General features: G+C 41.3%; 1 protein-coding gene across 1 annotated transcript; it reads right to left on the bottom strand.

The window, feature by feature from the left end:
* Positions 1-2,433: 2,433 nt before the first annotated feature.
* On the bottom strand, positions 2,434-13,490 carry klf3 (Kruppel-like factor 3 (basic)). Its single transcript, XM_012831312.3, has 6 exons — positions 13,123-13,490; positions 9,448-9,503; positions 7,841-8,450; positions 7,318-7,459; positions 5,571-5,731; positions 2,434-4,396 (listed from the first exon to the last, which is right to left on the bottom strand). Exons 2-6 carry the CDS (start codon positions 9,484-9,486, stop codon positions 4,215-4,217), a joined length of 1,134 nt encoding a protein of 377 aa, XP_012686766.1. The 5' UTR covers positions 9,487-9,503; positions 13,123-13,490; the 3' UTR covers positions 2,434-4,214.
* Between the last annotated feature and the right edge of the window lie 425 nt (positions 13,491-13,915).

The raw sequence follows: 13,915 nt of genomic DNA, 5'->3' as shown, positions 1-13,915 counted from the left end.
GCCTCCAAGAAGGCCACAGGCCAGTACAACGTTGCCCACAGATCTTAGAAAATGACTTAACAGCTTCTGATCTGCATCTGATACCTCATTTTTAGTTATTTTTGTCATGTGTTGATCCATTGTATTGCTTAAAAAAGCTACTGTTTAAGCACTTTATTTGTTGCACTTTTTTTGTTTGATGGAAAGTGTGGTGGGAGGCTTTGAATAATGAAAAATATTTCTACCTAACTAATCTTGTGTAATTTTTTGCTGAACGTAAATCATTAAGTGCTCTTAAGAATACAATTATTAACAATCTAGGTTAGGTTTCAGTTAAGAATTAGTTGAGAACAATTGTAATCAAAGTGTCAAACAACCTACCTTGGTCAAATCTTAAATACAGGTCTATTAATTAGGCTATATTATGGTACATAGACAGTCATTGAGGCACAACAATAGTTTTCTGGTTGAATGTTCAGCTCAAGTCTAGAAGGCCCTAAAAGTCATGATCAGATGAACATGAATCGGAATAAGTTCAGGTATTGTACAGGTCACCCCCGACAAAATCTCACTCCAAGGTTTTTTGAAAAGTTGGCAGCTCTGCTAACTTCACCTTAGTTTTTCATTACTTAATGGCATTTAACAAGGTTACTATAAAAAAAAAACACTTACCACACCATAGTCGAGAGAAAGCCATCTACTAGGAAAGTTCAGGGTCTGGTGTTTCCAGTTCAGTCAATGTCATTGCCTGATGTGGGCCTTGAATATATGCAAGATTGCTGCATCTACTGCCCTGAACACGGATACCAAAGACAATAATTACATCCGCAACTGGCTAGGTCTACCTTGGTGCCTCTCCAACACAGCCCTATGCTGAATTCAACCTACCCAGGGTACAGGCTGGAGAAGTGACACGTATTGGAGATAATCGAACCAAGCACCAAGGTCCATTGTAGTCCAGTGTAGTGCAGTTGTCATAGAACACCTCCCATCCCATGGAGAAGAAGAAATGCACAGAACTGGCAGCAGACTGCAAGGAAGCAGGATGGACCAGTCACCCAACCAGTGGCAGTCAGTTGCAGAGGGTTCATCCACGTCCACATGACTGGCACAGTGCTGAGGAGAGCCCTTGAGGAGCTGGTGGAGGAGGCCGAGTCAGGCCAGTTGGGAAGAGGGGGATCCTAGATACCCACACTACAGGCCCACCTGTTATGTTCTGGGGGCTAAAGGAGTGAACAATCAACGAAGGGGGACTCGGCCGATAAAGATGGCATGGTAGGGGCCCCGTGGGGGACTTTTTGGTATTTTGATTAATATATTTGCGAGTTTTTGTCTTAGAAACATAAAACTAACACCCACAGCAACCTTGAACCCTTTTCTTTTAAAATATGTAAAGTTTGAAACTAAAATATAAATAATCACTTTGTAAGGACAATATTACGAATCCCTTGCAAATTTCAGCCTCTGAGTGAGGTTTCGACCCTCCCATTAGCAAATGACAACTATTCATATGATAAGGAGATGGTAATTCAGTGATCACTATTGGGTCAAGTAAACCTGTAGGAACAAAGACATTCCAGGCCCATTACGTCATGGCCATTGTTCTTGACCGAGGTGTCCCAGAATGTTCACACCTTTCTCATCAATATGCATAGTGGTCTAAGTGAAGGAAAGTGTTACATTGTATATTACTCAAAATTAGTATTGAAACCACACACACTTTCTGAATGATAAACTCACCTATGTGGAGCAAACACCTATGTTTACAGGGCTCAGAGTAAAAAAGAAAACTTCCAAAATATTAACAATGTGTTTTTGTACAAAGTCTGAGCACCTCTAAAACTAGATTTAATTTTAGTGTCTTTAGATTTCATTTTAATAAAAAACGTTTTTTACTACATTCCTTTTACTCTCATTTTATTATTGCTGAGGTGTTCTAGAATATAATCATAAATGCCACTTTTGCCTCATGGTTTTTAGTTAGGTGAAATATACAAAAATATCAGGCATGGCAGACTACCTAACATAGTCAAAAAAAAAGCCTTGGGGCTGGAAGTGTTAAAATAATTTCAATTAAATATTCTAAATAGGTTTGGGCTATCTGGAATACACAGAAGACTGGAGTTTGAAAATGAGAAGTTTAACTGTGAAAGGTATAATAACATAAGCAGGTATCAAACCCAGATCTGGTAAAGACTGATCAGTTCTGTTTTTGTTTAACCCTGTGAAAGAGGTTTTCAGAAATGGTGTTGAACTTAAAGAGAATGTTCCAATATCAATGCATATAGTAAAAACCAACTGTGGACATTAAACCACTCAGAACCAACCTTCACAATTCAACCAGCAAAATTCATCCATCTGCTCTGGGAATTTTGTGTTCTGCTGGCTTTTTATGGCCACAAATCTACTAGGTGTATAATATATATGTTCAAAACAAAGAAGAAAAACACTTTATTGTGCAAAATATATCAATACATGTTTATTATATGATATTATTAATTCTAATAAAACCATATGCACCTGTACAGTATATACCCAATTCACAGTTTGGTACAAAGCTAAGAATCCATTCCCTCTGAACTGTGAAAATATATATTTTTCGATACAAGGATTCACATCTTTATAGAAATGTATACTAGTAATTTCAGGTAAAAAAAAAAGTTTAAATCATGCAATTAATAAAATACAAAATCACTTAGGTTTTGTCTTTCTATAAAAATATATTACAATTTCTATTATAAAAATCTGCACAGAGAAAATTTGTGTTTTCTAAGTTTTTTGCCTACAGTTCTATTGTATTTTGCTGCTGTGGGTTATGGGATCTACCATAGAAATAGATGCTTTCCACGACCTCATTTCTGCCTGGACTGTCACTCTTTCCAAAAAGAGGTATTTAGCCTCAGGTACCTTTTCAGATTCACCCCTATATCCTGAAATGCACTTTGCAAAAACAATCCTTCGTTTAAATAGAAGTAACATTTGAATGTATGATGTGGTCTTGTTCACTGAGTACTGCCTTCCAGAAACGTTCAGACATGCTTCCTCTCAGACATCTCAGAAGACCTTGGCTTCTAAAATCAGTTATAAAGTGCACATGATCCATCACAATGACTTCTAAACAAAGGTCTTCCTCAGAAATGCTCTTAAAGTATTAGCACATATGCCTTTAAAAGGCACCTCCCTGTTTTACATGATTCCTTTACATACTACAAGTGTCTTACACACACATAAAGTAATATGCACAACAACCAATACATTCCCAAAACCAAACATTCAGTTCATTAACTAACAATAATGCCCTTTCAGAAATATTTCACATTTTGGAGTAGTAAATGCCCATTTTCTCTTCAGGTAAAATACAAGGAGCCATACATAGTCTGATGTAACCTAAAATAAATAGATCATGGACAAATGATGACAAATTGTAGACAAATAAAAATAAAATAACATTTGCTGTGACTAATAATGTTGACTAAAGGTGTGTTACACAAGAAAGGTGGCTGATGGTGTTATACTCTTTGATTAGTTCCATTCTACATGAGGATTTGCACACACACACACACACAATACACACACGCATGCGCACGCACACAAGCACACGCACGCACGCACACGCACACGCACACACACACGCACGCACACGCACATGCACACACACTCACACACACCTCTACATATAAAATCACCCATTCAAATTTAGGCAAAAGGAAGATAATCAGTTGGTGTGGTAATAAGGTCTGAAGCAATTATAACAGCACTTATTTTGAGTGACACAAACTATTTTGCATTTATATACATGCATTCTAAGATAAAAAAACAAGATTCACATTGTTTATGTCTTATCCAGAGAGACAGAGAATAAGACAATGTAGTTGTTGTTTTTGAATTTGTGTGTCTGTGAGTGTATTATTGTGTGTGAATGTGTGTGTCTCTGTATCTATACGTGTGAGTGTGTCTGAGTCCTCTGGCCAGCAGAGGAAGTTCACAACTGCTGTACAGCAAAGATCAATGAAAGCAAAGCAGAGGACATACACGAGTAAAATGACATGAATGATATGAAAGACAGTTAAAGAAAAATGTCATTGCATTTTTGAACAAAGGCTTTTGAGCAAGAACAGACACACACTTCTCATCTCAGCGAGTATGGCTCAGGGGTTGGACAGCTAAAGGGGTAGGAGCATCAGTAGGGGGAGGGGGGCGCTCTGGTCAGACCAGCAGAAGGCGCTCTGCTCTGGTCAGACCAGCAGGTGGCGTTTCCTGTGCAGGGCCAGGTGATCAGACCGGGAAAAGCTGCGCTCGCAGTCAGGGCACTGGAATGGCTTGACGCCGGTGTGTTTGCGGAAGTGCCGTGTAAGTTCGTCTGAACGTGCAAATTTCCACGTGCAGCCCTCCCACATGCACTTATATGGCTTCTCTCCTACAAAAAAGAATACACATTAAAATACATTGAACTTATGAAGATAATTACAGTTTCTATATACATTTACAGACTTATGAATGCTCATGAGTGTGCGTGTCTAACCTGTGTTTGTGTATGAGTGTGCGTGTCTGACCTGTGTAAGTGTATGAGTGTGCGTGTCTGACCTGTGTGAGTGTATGAGTGTGCGTGTCTGACCTTTGTAAGTGTATGAGTGTGCATGTCTGACCTGTGTGAGTGTATGAGTGTGCGTGTCTGACCTGTGTGAGTGAATGAGTGTGCGTGTCTGACCTGTGTGAGTGTATGAGTGTGCGTGTCTGACCTGTGTGAGTGAATGAGTGTGCGTGTCTGACCTGTGTGAGTGTATGAGCGTGCGTGTCTGACCTGTGTTTGTGTATGAGTGTGTGTGTCTGACCTGTGTGAGTGTATGAGTGTGCGTGTCTGACCTGTGTGAGTGTATGAGTGTGCGTGTCTGACCTGTGTGAGTGTATGAGCGTGCGTGTCTGACCTGAGTGAGTGTATGAGTGTGTGTATCTGACCTGTGTTTGTGTATGAGCGTGCGTGTCTGACCTGTGTTTGTGTATGAGCGTGCGTGTCTGACCTGTGTGAGTGTATGAGCGTGCATGTCTGACCTGTTTGTTTATGAGTGTGCGTGTCTGACCTCTGTGAGTGTATGAGTGTGCGTGTCTGACCTGTGTGAGTGTATGAGCGTGCGTGTCTGACCTGTGTGAGTGTATGAGTGTGCGTGTCTGACATGTGTTTGTGTATGAGTGTGCGTGTCTGACCTGTGTGAGTGAATGAGTGTGTGTGTCTGACATGTGTATGAGTGTGCGTGTCTGACCTGTGTGAGTGTATGAGTGTGCGTGTCTGACCTGTGTGAGTGTATGAGTGTGTGTGTCTGACCTGTTTGTTTATGAGTGTGCGTGTCTGACCTGTGTGAGTGTATGAGTGTGCGTGTCTGACCTGTGTGAGTGTATGAGCGTGCGAGTCTGACCTGTGTGAGTGTATGAGTGTGCGTGTCTGACATGTGTGAGTGAATGAGTGTGTGTGTCTGACATGTGTATGAGTGTGCGTGTCTGACCTGTGTTTGTGTATGAGCGTGCGTGTCTGACCTGTGTTTGTGTATGAGCGTGCGTGTCTGACCTGTGTTTGTGTATGAGCGTGCGTGTCTGACCTGTGTGAGTGCGCCTGTGTGCCTTAAGGTGGGAGCTCTTGGTGTAGATTTTATTGCAACCGTTAAAGTCACAACAATGGATACGCCGTTTCTTCAGTGGATCTGGGGACTCCATAGGCCGAGCTTTAACAGGATGCATGATCACAGAGGGAGTATTTTTTCTGGAGAAACAAGGAGAGTAAGAAAACCAAATAATGTATTTATTACTGCATTTTCCTTGAATGACCTTTAGATGGCAGCATTGTTCCTAATCGCTACAATACATTTGAGTTATTCCCGCCAAGTTCGGTTGCTTGTTCAATTTGATTTGATTTGAGTTTTTTGCAATTGCCTTTATCATGGGGATGTTGTGCGATGGTGCTGGGGTGTCTCAAAGGTTTTTACAGGGATGTATTCTTAACGTTCATAGTAAGGTAGATTGGAGAGCAGTTTCTTTCCAAGGGCCATCAGGCTTTTAAATGGACAGTGATACAGGTCTCGCCACTTTACACTTTTCATGTTACAGTTTTCTACTGTTTGCACTATCAGTAATATTGCACTACCTGATACCAGGCACATTTGATTTGTCTTTAAGTTAGTATAGGTATATTGGGTTAGTATAAGTTACTATATGTGTATTATATGTTTAGCAGATTGTATTGTATATTTATTTTGTAGATTTATTTATCTATGTTCAGAGTACTTATATGTTATGTTGTTTATGTTATGCTATGGTAGTTTGTTGTGCGGTGTCTTGTCCTAAGAATTTCAGTGCCTAGTCTGACTCTGTTTTTCTGTGCATCTGACAAATACATACTTGAACTTGAAGGTTATTTTAATGTTGTTTTTTACTCCTCGCTAGTTGGAGCCTGCAGTGGTCCACAGAATGCAGACAAGCTGCCACGCCCCCTTACACACACTGTAATTAAGACTTCCTGTATATCACTATCTGCCCCCACCCCGTTGTGACTGTATGTTTTGCTCTAGGGGAGGATTTTTTGACACAACAACCTTCAGTTCGCTGCCCGTCCAGCATCCTGTAATGCCTCTCTGGTCTCACATTTGAAATGATTAGAGAAAATTAGGTGAGGATGCTACATCTCATCAAACACACATTTACATTTCTAATGCCACACATACAAGACATTCCTGAGCAACACACATATCCAACTATTCAGAAAACATGTAAACACAGCGAAGACCACTCAGAAGTGAAACTCAATGGCAGTCCTTTCTCTCACCTATATAAGGGCTCTAAGGAGATGATGCATTTTGGGAGATTCTATCAGACTAGCAGGCCATGCAGACATGCAGATAGACATATTCACACTAAATAAGCGATGTGTGTGTGTGTCTGTGTGTGACAAAGAAAGAGTTTAAGGGATAATAACAGGGTGTGAGAGAATCTGTGTTTTGGAGGGGTGGGGGTTGGGTAGCAGGTGTACAGTGCTGAAAGTATGTAGACATTGACATTTAGCTGCATTCTTGAAGAATGCACTAAAATTTCCCCCACTTACAGCACCAGATAGGACAAGAAAGGACATGTTTTACCTCACACTTACTCACACATGCACAAACACACACACACTTTTTACAATAAAAGATCACTCAATAAATGGTCACATACAGACATGTAAGGGTCCAAGCCTTAGTTAATCTATAGAAAGAGTGTATAAACCTGTATCCTTTTGTGGTTATGTGAGGAGAAGATGCATAACTGTATGTGTAACAGGAAGTATACAGAAGTGCATACGCATGTCACACTCACTCATAAGAAAAGTGACTGTTGATAACTGAAGATGTTATTTCCTCATCGTAGGGTTCTGGAGAACTGTCAGAGCCAGGCTCTAATTTGATCACTTTCACCGGTTCCAGGTTGTCATTTGATATATTAGGAGACCTCATGGAGGCTACAGAGACAATAAGAAAGAAGACATGTAAAGGGAGAAGAACAAAGTTAGATGTGACTTAACGATAAAACAACAGATTCCTTTGATGTAAGATAAGAACATTTATTTATTTATTTTTTTTTTTCCACTCAGACTTCTTTGGAAGCCCAAAGCTTCATTGAACAGCCAAGTAATCTGAGATGAATTCAAAAGGACGTGGGGGAATGGAAGAGGCGAAGACAGCTGAGTGTTTACAGTAATTATAGTTGGGATAATAAGTTGGAAGGAAAGGGGAATTAGGTGTGTGTGTGTGTATGTGTGCGTGTATGTGTGCGTGTGCGAGTGCAAGTGCGTGTTCGAGTGCGTGTGCGAGTGCGAGTGTGAGAGAGAGAACCCACTTACCATGCTTGTGTGAGGATGCAACTGCCCCTCCGTGCTTGTCATCAGGGGCAACTGGGGATAGCATGATTGGTTGGTGCATAGCTGAGGGGTACATGATGGGCAGAATGACAGGGATCATTCCAGAGGGGGCATGTAAGACTGGCATCATGGCTGAAAAGGGCATGGCCATCGCTGCTGGAGACTGCTGCCTGGGCCTGGGGGAGCCAGAGGCAGACCCACAGCTGGAGCTGGAGCAGGTGAGGGGTTGGGAGTGGGGGTGTGTGCTGGCGTTAATGTGAGGGCTGCTGTAGGTGTGTGGAGGGGAGAGAGAGCTTCGAGTGGAGGATGGAGAGGAGGGGTAGAAAGAGGATGGGGAGGAAGAGGAGCGCTTACTGAGGGAGAGATCTACAGGCTCCACCTGGGTGGTAGAGGGGGGCTGGGCTTCAGGCTGCTGGGGGCTAGAGTAGGTCTGAAGATAGTGGGTAGGGAAGTGGGGCTGATAGTAGGTGTGAGTCTGGAACTGAGATGGATAGAGATGCCCGGCGCCGGTGGGGCCAACGTGCGGAGGGAAGATGACACTGTAAGCTTCCACTTGAGGCTTCAGTACTGAAGTGTAACCCTGGAACAGCGACTGAAGAAGGAATGAGAGAATGAGAAAAAGGGGAAATGAATATATATAATAAAATATATATAATAATGGTACATACAACATGACAGAGGCTGATAAATATATAATTTACACAAACATAAGGTGATTGACACATGCTTATAGGAAGCATAAATCACAAATACACAAAATAATCCAACAGCAGACTGCATCTGGATGTCCCAAGAACAAACAAGAATACCAACAATCCATTTCAACCCAAACACAAACTCTCTTTTTCTCTCTCGAAGACACACAGCAGCACACACCCTGGGAAAAGTCATGGGAAAGGAATGTGTGTCCATTTGTGACAGAGCCAGGAGGAGACTATGTGGCGAGATGACAACTAGAGAGTTGTTATTGTTAAATACGTTTTTTTTAGACCCTCTAATTGTTGCATCCCATTTGGGCCTCAAACCTGGATTGAAACCTAGCACCCCCACAGAGACAAACCCAGTGTGTGTACAATACACCAACACACGGACCCAGCCTGGCCTCTCAGTACATGCTGCAGTGAAAAACATGAAGGACAGAAGGAAGGAATATTGTGAAACTAGTTTTACCTCTCCAAGTGCATGCTGGCCATCATGGCTAACAATGAAAAACAATGCAGAAACTCTCAAACACACCTACACACACACACACACACACACACACACACACACACACACACACACACACACACACACACACTCCAGATCCCCTTTCCTTTCTAGCCTGCATGGGTGGTAACCAGTCTGACTACTGTATACAACTGTTCCCCAGAACTGTTTGTGAAAGAGGAAGTGACAGTGATTCCCTCCACCATCATATTGCATACATGCAAAACGTCTGCTATATGGGAAGAGGTGGCAAAGCTATCCATTTAAACCAAACGAGAAATAAAGAGGAAAAAAAACCTGAAATACACAACCTATGGACAGTGTCAATTCTGTCCTCATGAAGCCATTTAAGTGGGGTCCCTCAGGCCCAGAAAACTCACCGTCTCCATGTCCTTTACTGGATAGTCATACGTGAGCATGGCTGGCAGCAGTAGACCTGTGGGAGCCCAGATCAGAGGAGAAGCATCAGGCATCAGCAACCAACCATGACAGTAGGGCCAGTTCTAACAAAACTCTGTCCCTCTCTCTCTCTCTCTGTTTGTGTGTGTTTGTGTGTGTGTGTGTGTGTGTGAGTGTGTGTGTGTGTGTGTGTGTGAGAGTGTGTGTGTATGTGTGATGAACACAATTAAAGAACATGCTGAAAACATTTTGTGTCATTATCTCTGACCGAACTGATAGGCCTCTGGTCCAATTCAATTTTACACACAAACATTCGTTTTTTTTACACAGACATAAAAACATAAAACATAAAACACATATGGACAAAAAGTTAGGGAATGTCAAATCTCACAGTTTACTACACAAAAACACAAACAGCTGTATGTTGCCATGTTTCTTTCGAAAGCACAGGTGCGCAAATGTGATGTGGTCATGTAGACGCTAAGCACACACCTTCAAAATAAGAGGGTAAATGAGACAAGTGAAGACCAACTGGACATACTGATTTATGTCTTGTTTTAAACACACGTTTCTCCATGTGTGTGTGTGTGTGTGTGTGTGTATGTGTGCAAATGTGTATTTCTGAATACGTGTTAATGTAGATCAGTGATCACAGATTTTTATAACTACCGTAAGATCAAGGTTAATGTATGATGGAAAGACATTAAATCTTGACCAAAGTCTATCGATCATTTTAATTACATATTAACACAGAAGCATAACTCACATCAAAGCCTTCACAGCACACTACACACACACCTTTGTGACTACACACGTGTGGAGACACACCATGAATAAATGTGTAAAAAACGATTCACATCCAAAAAGACCTGCTCTTCCTGGCTAACAGTGGTTGCTAGGTTGAGGTTGGCGGCAGTCAGGGTGTGACCACCAGCTACAGTTGCCAAAGAGACAAAGGCTGAGAGAATGTCTACTCATATCCACACATGGAGACACACAAAACATATACTCATTCACACACACACACTCACACACTCACACACTCACATACACACACACACAACCACTGAAAAAGGTTTATTACAATTGAGGTCAGCTGAGGGACATTCATTCATTCACTATCACAAACACACACACGCACACTGTTAAGGAGAACCCTGAAATGCACACTGACATATGATCACAAATCACAAATAAAATGACCTTTTTTATTACACAGGTCTTCAGAATGCTGCAGAAGGTTCCATTGATATGAATGGGCTGCCACAACGTTTGGATATTTCTTTATAATGACTGCTAGGGGGCATGTTGTTATCAGAATATATTTAAAACGTGCAAATATACGTAAAAAGTGCAAATATTATCTGAGTATTGCTACTAAGTAAGCACCCAAACAGCCCACTTAACAAACATTCCCTCTGTCTATCCTTTTACCTGTTAGTCTTCTGTCACACCTTTCCTTTGCCATAACTCTATCCCTCTCACTCTCTAAAACATTCACTCTCTCTCTCTCTTTACACATTTCAACTCAGAGTGAGGGAGGTGAGTGTATGTGTGTGTGTCTTACTTTTTAAGTTTAGACAGCAAAGTCTTGACTAGGTGATGTGATGCATGTCACACAGATATGACATACCAAGAGATTTATTAACTGTCTGACCTAGACTTTCAATTAAATTACACCTTATAGAAGTTGTCCACACACACACACACACACACACACACACACACACACACACACACACACACACACACGCACACAACTATAACATGAAAGTCAGGAAGGGCATAGCAAGGCACACCCACCCACAAATATAAAATCAAGAATGATATCACTGACCACAGTTGATATGACATAACTGCCCCTCCAACTGTTTAACAGGAAAGAAATACATGTACCTACTTAACAGGATCTCACTGTGGCCGGCTGACAAAATGTCGAGCACCAGACTATTCTAAAATGGATATGAGCATGTGAATATGGGAATGAAATATTAGGAGTATGGCAACTTTATGTATTGAATGTGCACATTTGGGAACATTGCCAAGGCCGCCTAGATGTCTTTCAACACAAAAGCCTAAAGCTATAACTCAGTCACTTAATTTGTGTTGTAAAAAACTCGACTTGAAAGCTGTTTCTTTCCAGACATGGGCGGTCAGCATCAGAGAGGACAGCATGCATGCTTTTATGAGGGTGTATGTGTGTATATATGCAGAGGTGGTGGGGTCACTGGAACTAAAATATGAGGGAAGTGAAGACATAGTCTGTTTTAGTTTAAAGTTTAAAGAGTAAGCGTTCATCTGTTTGTAAAAAAACTTTAGTTTGCACAAAATACAGTGTGGGGTCTTGCCTACACTGTACTACCACGGAAAGAACATTCAATGTTTAGCCCTGCATGTCCAACTACATGCCCTTTGAGCAATGGTGTGTGTGTGTCTGTGTGTGTGTGTGTTGTTCCAGCAGATAACATCAGTGTGTTGATTCAGGGGAAAAGGCGTGTAAGAGGGTGGGGTGTGTGTGTGTGTATGTAAGTGTGTATTTGTGTGCTAGTGTTTAAGTGAGTGAGTGTGCACGCCCTTCTCCACCCCATCCCCCCCCAACAAAGGCAGTTTCCCTTAAGAGGCTCCAAACAGGAAGAGAGCCTCTATGTGCCAAGTGGAATGTCTGACGCAAGCTATAGCCTTGAGACAAAAAGTCAGGAAATAAAAGCTGAGGATAGGTGACAAAGAGAGGCAAGAGAGAGAGAGAGAGAGAGAGCGAGCAAGAGAGAGAGAGAGCGAGAGAGCAAGAGGGACAGACATACAGAGTACAGGCATTTATTGTTCACTGCTTAACTTCTGTGAGCTTGTTCACGTTTACTGAGTGCATCATTCACTGCTTTCTGAATCATATAGGAGATATTTCTATCTCCACATGGAATGCAATTTTCAGTTATCACTTCAGAACATTTTCAGGAACTTAGTAGTCCATGTCTACAGATGTCATACAGCAAATTATACTATCAACAACAAAGTATCTAGTATCTAAGTCTATAATCACACTGAGTAGGACGTACACTACCAGCCTACCAGCATGGCATCAGAGTGTATGAACCCCTTTTATTTGAAAGTCCTATCCATCAAAAATTTGGATGACAGTTCTTCAAGATGATATTAGCTAATCTACTTTTAAAACAGATCTATGATGGTGTAAAGACTGAACTTCCAGGAGGGTATAGATTACATCTCATGAGACTAATGACATTAAATTGTGTGCTACTGTCCCATTTGTGGCACATATGACATGAAGAGATTGCTGTTAACACTTGAGTTATAATTATGCCATAGCATTCTTCTGAATAAAAGAATATAAAAGCGGTGCAATCAGGAGAGAATGACTAATTCATGGATTAGGTATATAAGTCTGACTGGTCTAATTGTGATTACAGAAAGTTAATCTATAGCCTATGGCTAGATGTGGGCCAACAGGCCAAAAATACAACAACTGTTACACTGATAGTAATATGACACCAATGTTTAAAATGTAGGCTACAAAAAAGACAACCAACGATGTTCTGGCATCTACAATTATGTGGCATATGAAAAAACAGACTGTACTAATATTATTGTATTCTATGGTGGTGACAACATACACAATTAACACAAGTTATCTTATTTACCTCACGTGATTGCTTCGTCTTGTTGATGTTCCGTTTTTCAAGACTAAAGGAGAAAAGTGTCGATATTCCGTTGTTCACGAGAGTAGTGAGAATGCCTTTGATATCAGGAATTCGGCACAAAAAGTGACGCAGAAAAAACGTCGTGTCATCTGTGCCTGGAAAACGCTGGGGAATAGGCTGACAGAAAAGTCCAAAAAACTTGACCGTCCACAAGCAGATGGTTTTGAAAACTTCCCCAAGTTACGAGACTTTGCTTTAAAGTGATTTTACCTCCAAGAAGGACCCTTGTCATATGATCATTGGAAGGGCCGTGTTGTGTTCTTGGGCGGAGACCGGCGGCCACTGGAGGCGAGGGTGGGGCGCGGGTTTGGCTCCCGGTGCTGGTGCGCGAGTTGGTGTGTGTGTGTGTGTGTTTGTGTGTGTGGGCGCGCGCGCACGCGTGTATGTGTGTGGTTGCACACAAGAGGTGGATAGAGTAAGCAAAAGCTGTAGCTGTACTCTAGTAAAGGTATTGTTAATTTATAATAGTGACAATCAAAAACAATTACTTGAGTAAAAATGTAGGCCCTGTATATTTCATAAAATGACTTCTCAAGTAGTGAGTAACTTCATTTGATGATATTTCTTACTTTTATTAGGCATGTGTATTATATTAGAATGTTAAAATATTACATTTTTAAATGCTTGTCTAATAAACACGACATAGCATAGCCATCTGCACATTCACGTAGCCTACTAAATCACATTCCACCGAATAAAACAAATATAAAAATTGTAGGCTGGCCTATACCAA

This window comes from Clupea harengus, chromosome 22 (genome assembly GCF_900700415.2).
Source record: "Clupea harengus chromosome 22, Ch_v2.0.2, whole genome shotgun sequence".
Classification (NCBI taxonomy): Eukaryota; Metazoa; Chordata; class Actinopteri; order Clupeiformes; family Clupeidae; genus Clupea; species Clupea harengus.
Note: the sequence above shows the minus strand (reverse complement) of the source record. Positions and strands in the feature narration are given on the sequence as shown.

Excerpts from the sequence above, each read along its gene's own strand:
- klf3 (XM_012831312.3), bottom strand. The coding sequence starts at position 9,486 with ATGCTCACGTATGACTATCCAGTAAAGGACATGGAGACG. Across the intron at positions 7,460-7,840 it reads TGCATCCTCACACAAGCATG|CCTCCATGAGGTCTCCTAAT; the intron begins GTAAGTGGGTTC and ends TTGTCTCTGTAG. Across the intron at positions 5,732-7,317 it reads AACAGTCACTTTTCTTATGA|AAAAAATACTCCCTCTGTGA; the intron begins GTGAGTGTGACA and ends TTGTTTCTCCAG.